This window comes from Corvus brachyrhynchos, unplaced genomic scaffold (genome assembly GCF_000691975.1).
Source record: "Corvus brachyrhynchos isolate BGI_N302 unplaced genomic scaffold, ASM69197v1 scaffold69, whole genome shotgun sequence".
In the NCBI taxonomy this organism is placed as follows: domain Eukaryota; kingdom Metazoa; phylum Chordata; class Aves; order Passeriformes; family Corvidae; genus Corvus; species Corvus brachyrhynchos.
In genome coordinates this window covers 447,045-464,196 of record NW_008240228.1, presented here as the reverse complement: position 1 = coordinate 464,196, position 17,152 = coordinate 447,045, and the positions used below count along the sequence as shown (strand labels likewise).

Genomic DNA, 17,152 nt, shown 5'->3' with positions numbered 1-17,152 from the left:
GCAAGTTTATCACATAACATCACTGCATATACTGGACATACTAGAATAAGAAAGACATTTAAAAATAAAAATAATCCACTCTTACTAAATATCCACACTCAAATCCACTCTTGTAATGGCATTTGACTAACAGGATTTTAACCTGTTATTCTGAATGCTGAGTCTTGTAACAGTTGCTGGCTTAATGGCACCATTTAATTTGAAGTGCTTTGAGGCTGTCATTCGTCATGCAGTAGGTGTTAGAAGGGTTTGAGTCAAAAGGGCAGATACAGTAATAGCAGGTCCGGGCCTGTGCAGGTCTACATCTCAGCTTTGTTTTGTGAATGATTTCCTATATAAGATAAGGACCGGATGACCCAACAGTCAGTGTTTCCTGAGTGTTCTAATTTCCTTTTTTCTTTTTTCTTTTTCCTTTTTTTTTTTCCTAATGGTAGGAGAATTGACTTATGTCACCACATATTAATGTTATTATGTGCTGACAGAAGTCAATTCTCTTACAATTACCATTTAAAAAAAAAAAAAACACTCAGGAAAAACTTTCAATTCTGAATCTGTATTCTCCCTCAACCTTGTTCACCTTCAGTCTCTGCCAGGTACCAAAGCCTTTTGACCTCATCTCTAGTCTGTTGCCACACTACTGTCATTTCCCATCAAGTAGTTGTTCCTAATAAAAGCCCTGCTGGTTATGCTGTTTCTATTCTGAGCATCCTAATTTATTACCTATTCATTACTTAGAAGCCACAGGCAAAGATGAAGGATCTCATTCACATTAACAAGGCCTAATACCTAATAACACCCTATTACAATCAAGATACATAAATACAGAATTTTTTTGCATGTTCCACTGTATGCACACCCTTACACTTGGAGATTGTTTTTTGGAGGGAGTATCTTTTTTCCTGAGAGGAAAGTAGCAATCCCTTGCAGCAAGGCAAATTTGGAAGTTGTGAAGGATTTTGGAAATAGGTTACTTGGAGACAGACTGAGATTTAAATGACTTGTTGACCCCCTGAATTAGCCTATAAAGAAGAAATATTTCTCCCAGTAGTAGAGCTCAGAAACCTTTTTGCACAAATGATCACAATTAGAAAAGCTTTTAATATTATCAGTTCAGACACCTGTCCAGGTGTGCTCTTTTTAAAAAGAAATTTGCAGACAAAATTTCTGTAATATTTAGCTAACTGTTTGGAACTGGTGGAGAGCAGAAAGGGTTAAGAGTTGTATTTTGATCATGGTAAACATAGATCCTTTTCTGTCTCTGGAATAAGGGATGTCTGCTAAAAAATAGTGAAATTGCGATTGAACTCTTGTTCTCCTGGGACACTGCCTTTACATCCTTTTGTGAGCATTTTGAAAGCTCTTTATAGAGTGCAAAAAGATCGTTTCTTCTTTTATCTACTAAGATAGTAACTGTTCTGACTTCTCTGAATGTTCACCTCCTCCCTCTCAGTCTTTGGCTTGTCAATTAAGATGTTGGTTCTATTATCTAATGTATTCTGATAGTCCTGAAAGACCTGGCTGGACATTTGCACTTTAACTTGATTGACATTAGACGTGTGGGACTGGAGGAAACTTCACAGATTGGTTAGATGATACCATTCATCAGTAGAGAGGCAAGTGTTGATTGAAGCATTCCTATTGATTCAGTCCCCTAATGTGAATTATTCTCAGCCAAAAAAGAGAACATAGTAGGTAGTTCAGAGTGGCATTTGAACCAAAGAAGCCATTGATACGGTCCACCATAAATATTCAAGTTATTTTTTAAAAGAAATTGAAAGCATTGGCATGAATAAGTCATCACAAGTCTGGTTATTTTCATGATCTCTCTTTTGTATCAAAGTTCTTGTTGAAGTCTATCAGCATTGCTCTTGAGCCCTTTAAAGGGTTGACAAAGCATGTCTTTATTTGGCAGGTTTTGCCTTTATTTTTCCCCACGGATTTTCTTGTGGTTACTCCTGCCTTCTTCACTCCAGAAAAGAATTCATCTTAGCACTTGAAAACTCCTGTTTTCCTCAAAATACAGTGTCTGAATTTCAAATTCAGATGAGCAAACATGATAACATGACACATGACGTCCTGTATTAAGTGCACTCAGGAAGTCTACCACATGGTATGAAGTCAAACCTCAAGGGTTGTTCTGCTTTGCAGTAACTGGCTTTACTTACTGATTGCTAGGGACCCTTCATGCTCTGAGCTGTATGTAGTTCTAGAAAGAAATGGAAATTCCCTTCTAGTAGAAATTTATAAGAGCAATGATCAGTTCAGCCTTTTTTTTTTCATAGTGGTCTTTCATTAAAATTAAGAAAGTGAGATAGAATTTAATTACTCACATACAGATCTCCATTTTGGAATTTTTGTTGATATTTTGAGCTCTCTTGCATCTTCCCAATCCATGGCTCTTCTGGGTTTTTTGGGCATAAGTAGGATCGAATAACCAGTTTTCCAAGAGGAGGGGCAGAGGATGTTTCTGTGTTCCCTGGGCTCCGTGCAAAGCCAATCATTCACTCCCTTTTTGTCTTTTGAATGAACACAATATTCTTAGAGTTATAGAATATCCTGAATTGAAGGGACCCACAAGGATCATTGAGTCCAACTAGTCCAACAGTCCTTGAATCTGCAAGTTCCCTTTTCACATCCTAACTACTTTCATACCTCCTGTTTTGAAATTTTCAGCATTTTGCTTCTAGATATATGTCATTGTGGAAGGCTAGAACATAAAAGGGGAGGATCTATGGTTCTTAGCAGAGCCAAGTCCTTTATGAGAGCTGGGAATTTGATTGTCAAGAGCCATTTAAAACTCCAGCAACATAAAGAGTAGATGATTGTGTGGCATATATGTGACAGCAGAAGAGACCGTGGGAATTTTTGAAACACTTAAGCAATTTATAAAACATGTGTAGATAGTTCTTTCCCAGTTGTTAATTAGCTAATCAGTTTGAAGTAATACCATGATTCTTATTTTCTAATGGCAACAGCAATAAGGGCGAATGAAGTTTCCTAGTTACAAGTGGTCAAAGTTTATTTCCAGCACACACAAAAATATGCTTTCTTTAGGCTTCTCCTGCACCCAAGCCCTCAGTTAGCCACAAGGAATCAGGAGGTTTGACAGAAAGTCAAATGACAGAAAGTAGTTTTCCCATCACGGCTGAATACATTCAGTAGGTGCGATTAATTGAATTTTAATTGTCTGTCAGTCACTGCTTTCGTGGTTAAGCAACGATGTTCAAAGAATGTTTTAATTAGAGAACCCGCTTGCATGAAATGTCTTAATTTATGAATACCTTTTATGCTTAATTTCTAGCTTGGCCTCCCTTTTTACTAACAGGCATTCTCTGCTACCAGTTTGTACCTTGAGGTGTGTCATAGCAAACAAACAGTAATGTCATAATTTATGTTATGATGACAGGATATTTTGAAAATATGTAGAAAAAAATCATAATTTTTAAAGTTTTACCAACTGAGATTAAACACTGTGTACTTCAGTCCCTATAAGTCAGGGAGATTTCACATTTAATGGACCTCAATTACTTTTTTACTCCCATTCCTCCAGCTTGATATTGCCTACTGTCTGAAAGGCTGGAATGGATTTTTTTCAACCCTAACGTTTCTATCTTGTAAAGCTTTCGTCTCCTTAACTTCACTATCAAATTTATTTCTCTACCTTTCATTTAATTATTCATTTCAGTCTATATTCATTTGTTATGTTAAAACAGTGACTGGAGAATTGAGCTGAGAGAAAAAAATCATTTCGTTCAGATTATTTCTCCACAGTTTCATAATGCAGTATAATAAATATTATGTTTAGAAGTACAAATTAAAACATTATTTGCTTCGGGTTTTTAATTACTGTTTCTGTAGGGATAAAGAGCTTGTGAAGCAGTATGTTATTTCAGTATGAGCTTTCTTCACTTCTGTTCTGTGAAAGTCAGAGAAAGTGCAGTCCAAACTGAAAGACAGATACATGTTATAAATCTCATAAGAGATGATGCAATAATTAACTTTAATAACAGAAAGATAGGCATTGAGTACTGAATGGAGTGCTGAGATAAAACATAGAGTTGTGTTATCACACATGGTAATATCTGATAAAATGAAACCATTTCCAAATAACATATGTAATTTATAATTTTTTATGTTTAAAGAAGGCCAGCCTCCATCTCCCACAAAGAGCAAAGAAGAGCAGCCTGAGGACCTGCAGGATGATGCTGAAGGTAGGTGGTCTAACAGCTTGTCAGGGCTATTAATCAATTCACATTTGGAGGAAAAGTTTATTTTGAATTCTTGGGAAAGAACTGTAAAGCTTTCAGTTAAGAATGCCATTTGCACACTTGGGAAGTTCTTTTTGGCCTGGATAAGTCTTATGTAGTATATTTCATCCTAAGGTAGATTCACAATTACAAATCCTATTTTTGTATGATAGTCTACTGATTATTGCTGATACATCTTAATAAATTGCTGCTGTTTTATCTCTAACCTGTTCTGACGATGTAATTAAAAGCCGAAGTACAATCCACATGGTACAGGGCTTGGGTCATAGTCTGATTGGTTAAGTTGGCCAGGTACCTGCTGCTAAACATGGAGCAATATAATCATTACTTTCCTTTTCTACAAGAAATTTTTGCTGTTTTCCTTTTTACAGTGTTTATGTTTCTAGACCTTACACAGTGTAGTGCATCTATCTGCAGTTAGAAGTCACAGGTGATTAACGTTATGCCTATAGTGTTGCTCCTCTAAGGATACTTTCCTCCACTTGAGTCTGCTCAGGGAAGCTTGTCCATGTGTATGGATGTAAATGTGGTCTATGCTGTTGTCAAACTGTATCAAAGTGTATTTTCGTAATCTCTATCTCTTTGGGAGAGTTGATTAAAGATGTTAACATCAAAGGCTTATTTTCAGAGTGCACAGTTTCACACTGCTTTCAGAGATGTGGAAGAGCAAAACACCCCAATGCTGAAGAAATTCCCCTTCTGTGAAATAGTTAAAAGGAGGAACCTTAATCTTTAATCCATGACAGTTCCTTATCATGGGTTCTTTTTGACCTAATATTCCTCAAATGACACATCTCATTTTGCGCCTCAACCAGTGGCTCCACAATCTTCAGCATTTTGACCTAGCAGCTCCTAAAATATTCTGACTAGTGTATAGTGTGAGTCACAAAGAGCAGAAAAGGGTTAACATCTATCATTTTAAGTAACTGCTAGTAACATCCTGTCACTAATGTTGTGGCTGGTTGTTAATGGCAAGTAGTTAAAGCAATAGCTGTCATCACCTGGAAGGTGTGGAGGGACCCAAGAAATTTCATCACTCCTGTGTGTCTTTCCTTTCATGCTGCACTGAACCCAGATTAAATTAAAATACCAATTTTATGTTTGGATTAGAGAATTTAGCGATGACAAACCACATGTCCATTTGTATGGGGGCTAACCCACAGGTGGGATCGTGGTGACACTTTCAGTGTTCCTAAACAGGCAGAGCAATAGCTGTTTTACAATATATTCTTACATGGAGTGTGGCTAAGAGTTTTCCCTGTATCTGTGTCTTGAAAGAAACCAAAGCAAAACAAAAGGAAGAGAAAAAGTATTGTCAAAGTGTAAGCTTTTCCTTCCATTCAAAAATTAACTGATGATGTTGTTTCATTCTTTCTGTGGCTCCCTAGATACTGTTTCCTATTTCTCTGTGCCTATCCATGTTTCCTGGTGACCTACAGTTCACTTTGTGAAGGACAAATAAATATGTTGGAAGGGCAAAGTAAACAGTATGGCAATAGAATTATTGCATTACTCCTGAGCTGTAAAATGCCTGAACTCCTTGAATTTGATGCCATACAGAAGATTTTGCTGGTGCAGAATTGAAGTCTGTAAAACGTAATCACTGCTGCAAGATCTAATATAGCCAGTGGCAGATCCCCCATCTCCTAGGCAGGAACCAAACCTGTAATGTTTAGGATTGAAAGTCTAAATTTGGCCTTGAGAGTTGTTGTGATGGAGGAAAGAATAGGTGATTAAAGTGTTTGCTGAGGGGCCTGTGGAGAAACCTGGATTGGGTTTCTTTGGCATTATCTGTGCCTCTGGAAGAGAAGACAAGAAGTTGGGCTCCAGACACTGAATTCCTGTCAAGTTGCCAGGTGGCTGGAGTCTAATGTATCGTACCTGTGAGCCATTTCCATTGAAGTAAATGGGATTTGCATGTATTTGTCTGAGAAGAGGATTTAGTTTCTCTTGGTCCAATTATTAGCTGTTGGTTTTGACTAATAAAAAGAACTTTTAATGGAGCACCTTGAAGATTATGAAAGTTCTGAATATGTAACATGGACCACAACTACATGTCTGAGTAATTTTATTTAGGTAGGGGTCTGTCTTCACTTCCAAAAAGCTACCTTTTTTTCTTTTTAATGGAAAAACTGAGTAGCTTATGCATATAAACAGTCTTGAATAAAACACAACAAAGCCAAACTCTGCCTGAGGTCAACTTGGTTGAATTTCCCTTAGGGTAAAACTGAAGTGCTTTGTGGTGTGTTTAAAATTTGGGATAGTTCACTTTAGGTACCCCAGGTTGTTTTGTTTGGTTTTTTTTTTTTAAAAAAAAAAAAAAAAGAGAGGAAAGAAAAAGCCACCCAAAATCACACACACAAAAAAGTAAACAAATACTAAAAAAAAAAACAAACCACAAACAAAAACCCCCAAAAGCCCAACTCCTACCTTTTAACAATAAAAGCAAGTCCAAATTTAACATAAGGTATTATTTTCCCCTCGGTAACATGACCAGCTATAAAATATTTAACAAATATATACTGAGACATGGGAAGAACCCAATGTATTTTACTCTGCTTGGTTGTGAGTGTCCTTTTAGATTGAAGATGGGAGTACAACTTGCAATGATATCAGCCTCATGTCTGCCCTCGTGGCAGTCTCTGAAACCTATTCCACTGAGTTCAGCAATATTTCTGCTGTAATATTTTTCTCCAGCTCACCAGGCTGGTTCATTGGCTAGAGGCAATGGAGCAATATCTTTTCAGTGCGTGTAAAAACCTCCACAGAAGATTGGGTACAGTAAGTTCCTTTATTATTACCCTCTTTGTAATCAAGGAAAGGCGAGTAAGGAGCTTGTTTTGCAGTAAGCTAAAATAAACATTTGACATGCTAATGAAAGCAATCTTACATCGAACCACTAAAGTATTAATGGTGTCTGTTATTATGCTATTAAATATATTGTTCTCCGCCTCCAGACTGTTGGTAGAGAAAAGTGTGAGCTGCACAGCAGATTCTTATGTCAGTGGTTGTATTCCATAGATTTTCACTGCAGAGGTATTGTCTGTGAAAATGGATAGACTGGGAAACATCTTTTACTCGCAGATTCCCTGCAGTATTTCAGGTTTGACATGTGCAAACTTGCCATATAATTTTCTGCTTTTTTGTTCTTTTTTTTTTTCTCCCACCACTTTCCCGCATCCTGGGAGAGTAAAAGCAGGCAGGGATAATTTTGTCTTTCCCTTGGTCAGGTGCATTCATTGATTGACTGATTGTAAAGTGTCAGGTGAACAAAATACATTTGGCACTAAACAAAACATACACACATCTTACTTCAGTAGCTTCATAATGTAATCTTAAAGTGGTTACGTAAATAAAATGGCAGTACTTGTCACAGCATAGCAGCCATGAGTTGGCACAAATGCCACAGTCACCCGTTCTCATCCTACTTATTGTCACCAAGCTAAGGCAAATCATTTATACAAAAGCCTAACAAAACAAAAATTTTAAATGTTCCTTGTTTCTCTTACCTACCTCCCCACATGTCCTCCCATATCTAGTGAACAGCATGGTGTGTGCAATAAATTTTTCCGATAGTGGGAGAAGCAAAACTGTTTGCCCTTTCCTTCTTTATGGGATTTCTCAGATATAAAGCAGAGCCTGCCCAAGAGCTGCCCCATCCATTCCCTTCATGGTCTGTGTGAGATCAATATTGTATCAAAGATGAGTAACACATCCAGTAACAGCAGCACAATTGCCTGCTTTTTCTCTTCCTCCAGCAGAAAAATAATCAATCCATGCTGCAAAAGCCATTTCCTTGCCCTCCTTCAAGGGATGCGGAGACAGAACTGGAGCTCTGGAAATTGTTTTACTCCAGCTTCTCTCAAAAGCTGCTCCCCAGATGAATGATCTGATTCATCCTGATAGACTGATAGGCTGTCAGTCTCCCAGGATCACCTGTGCAAGGAGCAGGTCTGTTGGAGTTATTTGTCCAGGATGAACTTTGTCTGCTTTCCATTCACTTGGTGGGAAGGAGAACAGGTTGATGAATAAGCCAAACCACAAAAGTCAAAAGGAACACAAATCACCTTTAACAGAGTTGATGGTGTTGGTTCCTTTGCCTGATGGGGTCATCACAATCTGGCCTCTTGGCTTTCTAAGCTAACATCACATGTCTGAATGTTGTGTCAGAAATATAGGCTCACCAGCTGGCACCTGCCTGACTTGGTGGATGCTCTGTCCATGAGAGATGTCAGTCTGGTGATTGAAATACATAGCAGAAATAAGGCAAAATAAAACTATATCTTATTTTGACAACTCATTGGTCCAGCAGGTCATGGCCATTTAGTAGGATTTTCATCAAGAGGGAGACACACAAAAAGTTTTTGTGAAATGGTAAAAAGCATATAGTCTTGGGACTAGAAAATAAACCTCTATGGCTTAATCCTCTGAGATTAACATAAGGCTTCCTGTTCCTGCTTCTCCTTTATGTGCCATGAATTTTGCAGCTGTGCTGCTCACTCCCTAGCTTCATGGAGAGGGATCTAGTGTATGCACCCACCATAGTCCATGGTACTTGGCTTGTGCTACATCCCTCCAAGGTGGGCTCAATCCTCTCTGGAGCTGGTGGGATGCACAGAGTAGCTGCTCTTTCTTGCCATTACACAGATGTTCTAAGCATCTTTTCTAAGGCTCTTCTAACTGTGCAGGCCTGATTGTCTCTCTAACATATGAATTAGTATTATCTAGATTTGACTTCTGATTAGTTTTAATATGTTCTGCAGTTTATAGCAAGCAGTTCTTTTATCCCGGGATAAATTGTAGCTACATTCTTACTTTGCATCCCATGGGGCAGTCATATTCTTCAGTGAATTTCTGCTCCAATCATAATGTACTAAAAATGAACATTGAGTCACATAATTATACTTCAAAAAACACACAGTCACTTATTCAGCCTTAAGAGTGCTGCTTTTTATTACGATAGCTTAGAACTGAGTGTCTTCTTTTTGCCACCAAACCTAATCCTTTAGTAAAATGTTAATTGAAGATAAAGTACTACAGAAGAAATTCCCTGGGAAAGATGTGTATCAAACATGTCTGTGAGATGTTCCACTAACGGTGTGCTGTGTGCTAGTCCAAAAGAGAGCCCAGAGGTCTAGCCACGGACCCGTCCACACTACGGCAGGCACACACAAATATATGCAGGCAGACAGAGTATGCTCCTCACCCTTGAACTGTTGTGAGCACATGCAGTAGCAGAGGTGAAGAAGTAAAAGAGAGGGGACTCTTCGTATGTGTTCCACACAGACGTTTATTCAGGTGACAGGGACGAAGAGCCAAATTGATAGGAGGGTCCAGGGATTTTATACTCAGTACAAGACAGGCAGGGAAAGGGATTACATCCAATGGAATAGGGACAAGTAGGCGGGGTTGACAGTAAAGGAACCAATGGGAACAACACATAGGAGGGACTTAGGGAAGGATCCAATGGGGCATCGAGGAACAAAGAACTTTCTAGAACATATGCATATTAATCAAGGGAAATGAATATATGTAACTCCATACATGAAACTGGGAGGGGAAAACAGTAACTTATCAGGGGGAAACATGCAAATATCAGAATAAAGGAATCATGGATTCTCACCGTAACTGCAAAGTGATATACTAAGCTTGGATTGCTGACCACCACAGCTGATTGTCTGCATTCTCCTCAGGAGACAGAGTGGCTGGAGCCACCTGCACCGCCACAGTTCACCTTAATGCAGATGGGTTATATTTAAAAAGTGGCAATTAACCTCCATCCACTGTGGTTGATAGCTTCTCTTTTTGCTTCTGTTTTGAAGTCTACCATCTGTCTTGACTGATTGCAGCTTTCAGAATATTAGGTGATCACCTTGCACTTAGCCAGGAGTAAAACAGGTTGTTATCTGTATTTTCAGTTGTATTTTCTCTCTGAGCAAACATTTCTTAGAAGATTCTTTTCATCGGTGAAGTGGCTTCTGCTGTTTCATTGAATTGCCTTGCAGTGGCTGTGCAGAGCTTGGAAAACGCAGCTCATTTTGGCCTCCACAGGTGATGTGCAGTCCTATTGTGTTGGCCATTTACCCATTTGGGTTTCTTTTAGCAACTGAATGTACATCTGTGTAACAGAACCAGGAAGACACTTGCAATTCCTGTTTTCGCCCTGAGTGCTTCAGAGTAGATTGTCTTCCTTCTGAGATGAGCTAGGGTGCAAAAGACTAAGTTACTGGGGTGACTAATGCAGTGTTGTCAGAGGAGAATTCTACACAGTGACACACCCCGAGTCACCTGCAGGGGACTCATCTGTCAAGGAATTCATTGCTCATTTTTAGGCATGATGTGAATAACAGTAAACCGTCACAATTGTTTGGGTCCAGTGCAGAAGATGGGGCTGGTCCCTTCATTCCGAAATACTGATGCCAAATAGTCCATGGTTTTGTTTGCTTTTTGTGTGGGTTTTTTATGAGTGTAGTCTTCTCTGTGGCTTCTCTGTCAGTTTCTTCAATTTGTGAAAAATCAAAATAGGTCTCAAGTTTTATTTTGACTGTGGCTTGGAAAAGAAGCCATGTGGCTGTCTGTCATGGTACATAGTTACTCAGATCTTAGGCAAACTGTAAAAGTATGAACAAAGAGTAAATTTATATAGTAACAATAAAATTTGTGCATTTATTTTGCACTTGCCCTCACGGGGTCGTTTTGTTTCTCTGTGTCTTGGATAGGGCTAATTGTAGGGCCAGGAGTTAGGACTTCTCTATAGTGCTGTGAACTCTGCATCAACTCACAGGAGCAATTTCTGTCCACTTTTATACACTACGAGAACAGTAGTAATACTGTGCACCACAGTGTGTGTATTTTTTTGCATCAAAATGCCAGTTCTATCTTTGTTCTCTGCACAGACTGCCTGTGACATCTAGGGTGTGATATCCATCCATATTCTGGTTGTGTTGGTCAGCTCAAGCTTCCAGGAGATGTCTCCCTTCATTTGTTTTGAACCATCACAGGAATAGTGATGCTCAGCATCATTGGCAATGAAATGTTCCACACCCCTTGCCCAGCACCTGTATTGCACAATCTGAGTCAATGGAGAGTTACATCCAGTGAAAAGCCGGCTGAGCACCATGTTCCCAGCAGTGAGTTGAGACAAACGGGCATGCTCCTGTCTTCCCAGGACTTAATTTGATGCTGTAGCTGTTGTTGCCTGGTTCTTCCCTAGCCAGGAGAGGTATGATGAAGCTGAGTTAGTTGTCTTATGACCCACAGAAGAGTGAAGCAGGGGGAACATGCGTGGTGACTTCAGCAGGCTTTAGCTGAGACTCTTGTATTTCTCAGGATGTTAAATAGGTGCAATACAATCATTTTATTTTTAACCTCTGAGATAAGCCACTCAAGCTACAGGTTTCTCATTCTTTTCCCACACTCCTGGACAAAATGCTGCGTGGAAATGAAACCCTGTTATTTATTGGGCTGACAAGCTTCATTGGGCTGGGTGCATTCACAGTAGCATGTTCAGGGCTGCACCTGCAGCACAGTAGTTTGTTGAAGCAGCACAGAGGGAAGAAGTCTCATAACTCTATTAAACAATTACTGCAGATAACTCATAATTAACCCTTTTTAAAATGTACCCCAAAGGGGTTAAATACAAGTAGTGATTAAAAGTGACCTAAATCATAATTTAATTAAAAGAAATTAAAGTGCAAACTGAAAATGTTCAGCAACTCAGGCCACCACCCTAATGATTCACTTTAATATGTTTGTAGTTCTGCAATAATGGCCTTTGTGTGTATGTGCTTCTTGGTTTATGTCTAATATTATTTTGCCACTGGAATAGTTTGAAAATAGTTGCAGGCTGTATGATCTCAAGTGTCTATATGGATGTACATGTGCTTTCTTCTCACATTTTAGGGATTTCACTGATGCCAGCGTATCTACTTGTGTGCAGAATGCAGATCAAGGCCTATATTTTAAATTTTCTCATTAATTAGTTTCTCTGCTATACTATAAGGACCTTCATGTCATTAGTGCCATGATTACCATGGCAGTATTTTTGTGCTGTAAAAAAGATAGTTGAAAACTGGCGTCCCTTGTCTGCCAGATCTTGGTTGCACTTGCATTTGTTATACAAGAAAGAAGCACAGGTCAGACCAATGGAGAGATGCCACAGTCACTGGCCATGCAGAGAAGCAAATGATGCTCCTGGATTTGCATGGCAGAGCCATGCAGAGATGCAGCAGGATCAAACCTGCTGTTCCAGGATGTGGTACCTGCACAAATTAAGATGAAAGCCTCAGGTGTTGGCCCTTTGTCATTTTTACTTCTATCCCAGGAAGGAGGAGAAGGTTTGAGGAAACCTTATTCTGGGTGTTGACACCCTATGGATGATATAAATACAGCTTTCTCAGTAGCAAAAACAATTTTATTATTAATAGCTTATATGTTCATGAGTTGGACTTGATAATCCTTTTGGATCCTTTCCAGATCAGGGTATTCTGTGGTTCTGTGTTGGAGGGGTAAAAATGGACTGTTTCTTCCTGGTTATACAGAATTTCTTCCTTTAAATAGAAGAATACAGTATCTGCAATTCTGTTTTCTTCTGAAAAATGTCTTTTTGTACCATTTTTTGGGGCACTGACTTTAGCCTCATCTCTAAGTATGTCGCCAGCTGCTTGTGAAGAAAGATGCTGCTGAAGAGGAGTAGGTGTGTGAGCAGACCTAGCACTTCCTCAGCTCTGAAATGGGAAGAGCCAAGAGGCCAGCAGGCTATTAATATTTTTGACTTGCCATGTTTGTCACAAGAACAGTGGAAGATGTAAGAAGCCACATGCTTCCAGGGTCTTGCAGAGAAAATATGAAGAATACTAAAACTGCAAGGGTTTGTCCCCTGATCTTTCATCATGATCTTGTCTGATGCCTTCTCTTGTCTGACAGCCTTCTCCTGTCTGATGGCTGGCTTATTATTTATCATATTATCTGCTTCATTTGGGGGCTGCCACTGCAGCTTGCACCTCACTGTGCATGCTAAATGCCTCTCTGTAAGAGAAGGTGAGCAGGCACTCCTGGAGAATCCTCTTTGCTGGTGGAGTTAGAAGTTCCACTTGCTCTGCCAGCTTGCTGAGCATGCTGATTGATCCTTGTTTAGCCTCTTTTCTACCAAATATATCATGTGGGGAAGGGGCATGGGGTTTTTTTATGACCTCAAAGAAAATGCTAAGGGGAGACAGCAAGAACCTATCAGGCAGTAGTCAGCTTGGCTATATATGGAATATATAGCCAATATATGGACAGAAGTAGGTCTTTTAGCATCTGATGTGCTTATTTTTTTTTTGTATGGTGCTACTGTGATCCTCAAACTTCTGGTTTTTTAAGCTGTTATGCCAGGGGGAAAGAAACAGATGTTCCAATTTGTTTTGTGATGTGGCTCAAAATAATTTACATTTTCTGGCCTGAAATGACATGACATGTCATTTGCTACTTTTTTTTACCTCCTTTGGAGTGAGTGACAAATTGTTGTTCAATTACCAGTGTAATAGAAAAGTAAATATTGTGAGGACAGCTTTCACCTAAAGAAATGCAATCACTGATTGCTGCAGTAGTGGGAAGAGAAGGATGGTAGATACTGTAGAAGCCATCCAGTGGAAAATACATTTTTATTATAAATAATGTCATGGGGAAGACTCAAGGAAAATGCACTGGCTCTGGCTTTTCTGCCTGGAGAAAAGGAGATCCAGGGGTGAATAAAAATATGGTGGAAAAATTGTCTCACTTCTCTCGTAAAATATATTTCCAGCTCTTTGCCTTGAGGACATGCTCCTTAAAGCCTTTCCATTTGCTCTGCACCCAGTTCCAGTGAAGAGCAATAACTGCAGAAAGACTCTTCATCAGTCAAACACACTCAGTGAGAGAGACTCATTAGAAGGGTTTTTTTAAAGTGGAAAAACCTGTTTGTCAAAGACTTTGGGATTAGTCACTTCTCCACTCTATAGTTTGCTTTCTTATCAGTGTATTCATGCTCTGCTTCCTCCCTTTCTAACGAGATAAATAGATACTCTAGGCTAAGCAGAGTTTAACTGTTCCTTCTGCAAGTCATTTACTTGAGCATCACTTGTCCAGTCCTAATTTTTAGCATTTCCTTTTCTCTATTTCTTCAAAAGTCTCTTGCCAGGCACAATGCTTACTTACAGTACACTGATCAAGATGACTTTTCATGTCATGATCCAGTCAGTCTATTGGGCTGGGTCAGAGTACAAGAGGTGAAGTTTCTGTTTAAAGTCTTTCACATTTTTCTTTCTAAAGGAACAAAATGAAGTGAAAAGATGTTGAGAATCCTGTAATTTATGTTCTATCCAACCAGTTCTAAACAGTGAATGTCCAGTGAAATAATACATTTAGGATTGAGAAAATGTGGTTCATCTGATAATCTGCCGAACCAGATGATCATTTAAACTTTCTCTCATAGTTTAAGTTTTCTCTGAGTGACTTAAGCCAGAGATATAGTTTCTTTGCAATAAATATGAATGAACCCTTGAAATACCTGGTTTTAGTCAAGTAAGTTGTGGCTATAGTCATAATAATGGATGTAGAAAAAAGCATCATCTGGAAATAGAGTTTTAATTGTGAATGCGGTAAGGTAATGGCTGAAATTAATTTCAGTGATATATCAGTAGTTAAAGCCTAACATGCTTTTTCTGGTTGTAGTCTTTCTGCAGAGAGTGAAACATGTTACACTTGACCATAATTAAATCCTTGAAACTTTGGCACTGCTCATTTCACAATGATGCAATAATCTCTTTGGGTCTGACCTATCAGTAAAGATTTTTCCAGTGCCGCCGCACTGTGGTGTTACAGGATTGTCTTTATTTATTAATTGCTTGCTGCATAGCTTGATGACACCAAGCCTGTGTTTTAAGAGAAAAGGGACGAGGGAGAGAAAGTTTATCCTCTAGTATAGCTAACTTTCTATTGTGCACGCTGTCCTCCCGTTGTGTGTCGACAGGCAGAATGGTGACTTTGAAAACAGTACCTTTTGATTTCAAGTCAGGGAAAGAAAAACTCCACAGGTTTTGTCACGCCATTTTGGTCATCCACATAATGCAATTTTTTACAGGTTAGAGCTCAAAAATGTGCTAAGAAATCACTATAGCAAGTCATCCATTAAGGTTAGAATTCGTACAAAGAGTTACCAGGAGGGCAGGAAGCCCAAGTCCCCGCTGATGGCCATCACCTGCAACCTGCCTACCTCTCTTCTCTCAGGTGAGGGGTATCAAGTTCCTGCTCCATCTCCTCTCCTCCTGAGAGCAGCTCTGTGCAGGGCCAGCCTTGGAAATAATTCTCCACTAGTCCCATCTGCTGGATGCCAGGAAGAACTGCCTGCTGGAAGGAGAGACAGCATCATACCTCAGCCTTTAAATATCAGCTGGGTGTAGTGTGCCACCAGATGTAATCTGCCTGTGGAAAACATCTGCTCTGTCTGTTTTCCTTCCATCCACCTAATCACATTTGGACCACTGCTATTCCCTTCACCAGGTTCCATGTGTTAAGTCAAAGCAAGGTGGCTGCGCAAGGAACTTTAGCCGTGTTGCTTTAGAGAAGCTATAATCAGAAAACCCAGCAGCCAGCAAAGATCACAGCAAAAAAATGTGTATCATCATCAAGACATTTTCAGGCCCGGGAATAAATTTCTTTTCTTGCAATGTGTACGCTCAGCAGTCAGATTTTCAAATACCTCATTAAGGCTGGTACTCAGCTTGTGGTGCTGCAAAGAAGGGAGCATGGCCATGGCATCTGATCCTGCATGCAGCACGGCAGCCTCTCATGTTATTATGACGCTAAAAGAGCCTTTTCCATCCCTGAAAATAGAGAATTCCTGATATATTTCTAATGAGGGCAAGCAAAGTTTAAGAGACCCATAGATATTTTTCAGGGTATTACCTGTTCTCAGTGGTTATTTGCTGTTTGGTACCTGCCTTCCAAAAGAGAGATGGAGGGTAGAAAATGGATAATGAATGTGAAGTAGTGGAGAAAATTGGGAATGACTGTGAATGTAAAAAGGGGGAAACTTCATTCAGTCCAAACAATCTTACTTTGGTTTAATGTGCTCTCTTCATTATAGCCATTTATGATGCGTTTTTATACTTTACGTTAAGTGGCATTGTGGTTTCTGCTATAAAATTAAATTCAGTTGATTCTTACTTTCTATAGGCATTGAAGTATGTTCTGCAGGTCAGAAACACAGCCACTTCAAGAATCCTGTTGAAATGTTACTGGAGGAAAATAATCTTGGGGGAAAAACTCTTTATAGAATACATAGAAGTTCAAGCAACTTTATAAAGTTCAAGTGCAATTTCATTTATTGCAGACTGTGTTTAGGGAAACATCCCTTTATTTGGTATTGTTATTTCCAGTGAGCCTATTGAGATAAAATCTATAATTCTCATCTTGAGATATAAAAATATGACTGGTTTAAATGGAACTGTTCCTGTTGACAGTTTTTTTCAGCTTACCTTTACACCTCTCCTTTTTTATCACAGCACTTTGTTGTAAATTAGCAGTTTGTGCTAAATTGGTTTAAATTAATATTGCACTGCTCCAGTTACCAATACAAAGATGTATCATAAATAATTTTTATGTGTTTTTCTCAATAGGTGGTAATGGCACAGTGGATAAGAAAAACACCAATGAAAGTAAGACCCAGAGTCAAGAAGCAGGTTTGTGCCCAGCTCCTTAAAGGCCTATCTTAGGTTTTATCCACTTGGTGAACAATAACCTTAGTCAGTGCTTTTGAAGGGGAATGTTTGTACATTTCCACCAGATTAGCTCAGGTCTTCAGCAATGCTCCCATTAGAGACCAAATCTTCATTCATTGTGAATGAATGTGTTGCAGTGCAGGA

At 39.2% G+C, this 17,152-nt stretch overlaps 1 protein-coding gene across 8 annotated transcripts in view; it reads left to right on the top strand.

The window, feature by feature from the left end:
- The window catches only part of MACROD2 (MACRO domain containing 2), an 888,200-nt gene that overhangs the window by 812,553 nt on the left and 58,495 nt on the right, over positions 1-17,152 (top strand). For 4 of the 8 annotated variants that reach the window (XM_017745239.1, XM_017745242.1, XM_017745238.1 and 1 more), the window contains 2 exons: positions 4,143-4,211; positions 16,907-16,969. In XM_017745239.1, coding sequence (XP_017600728.1) covers positions 4,143-4,211; positions 16,907-16,969 — 132 coding nt within the window. The remainder of the gene's footprint in view (positions 1-4,142; positions 4,212-16,906; positions 16,970-17,152) is intronic. The other 4 variants (XM_017745237.1, XM_017745236.1, XM_017745241.1 and 1 more) reach the window with 4 other exon arrangements.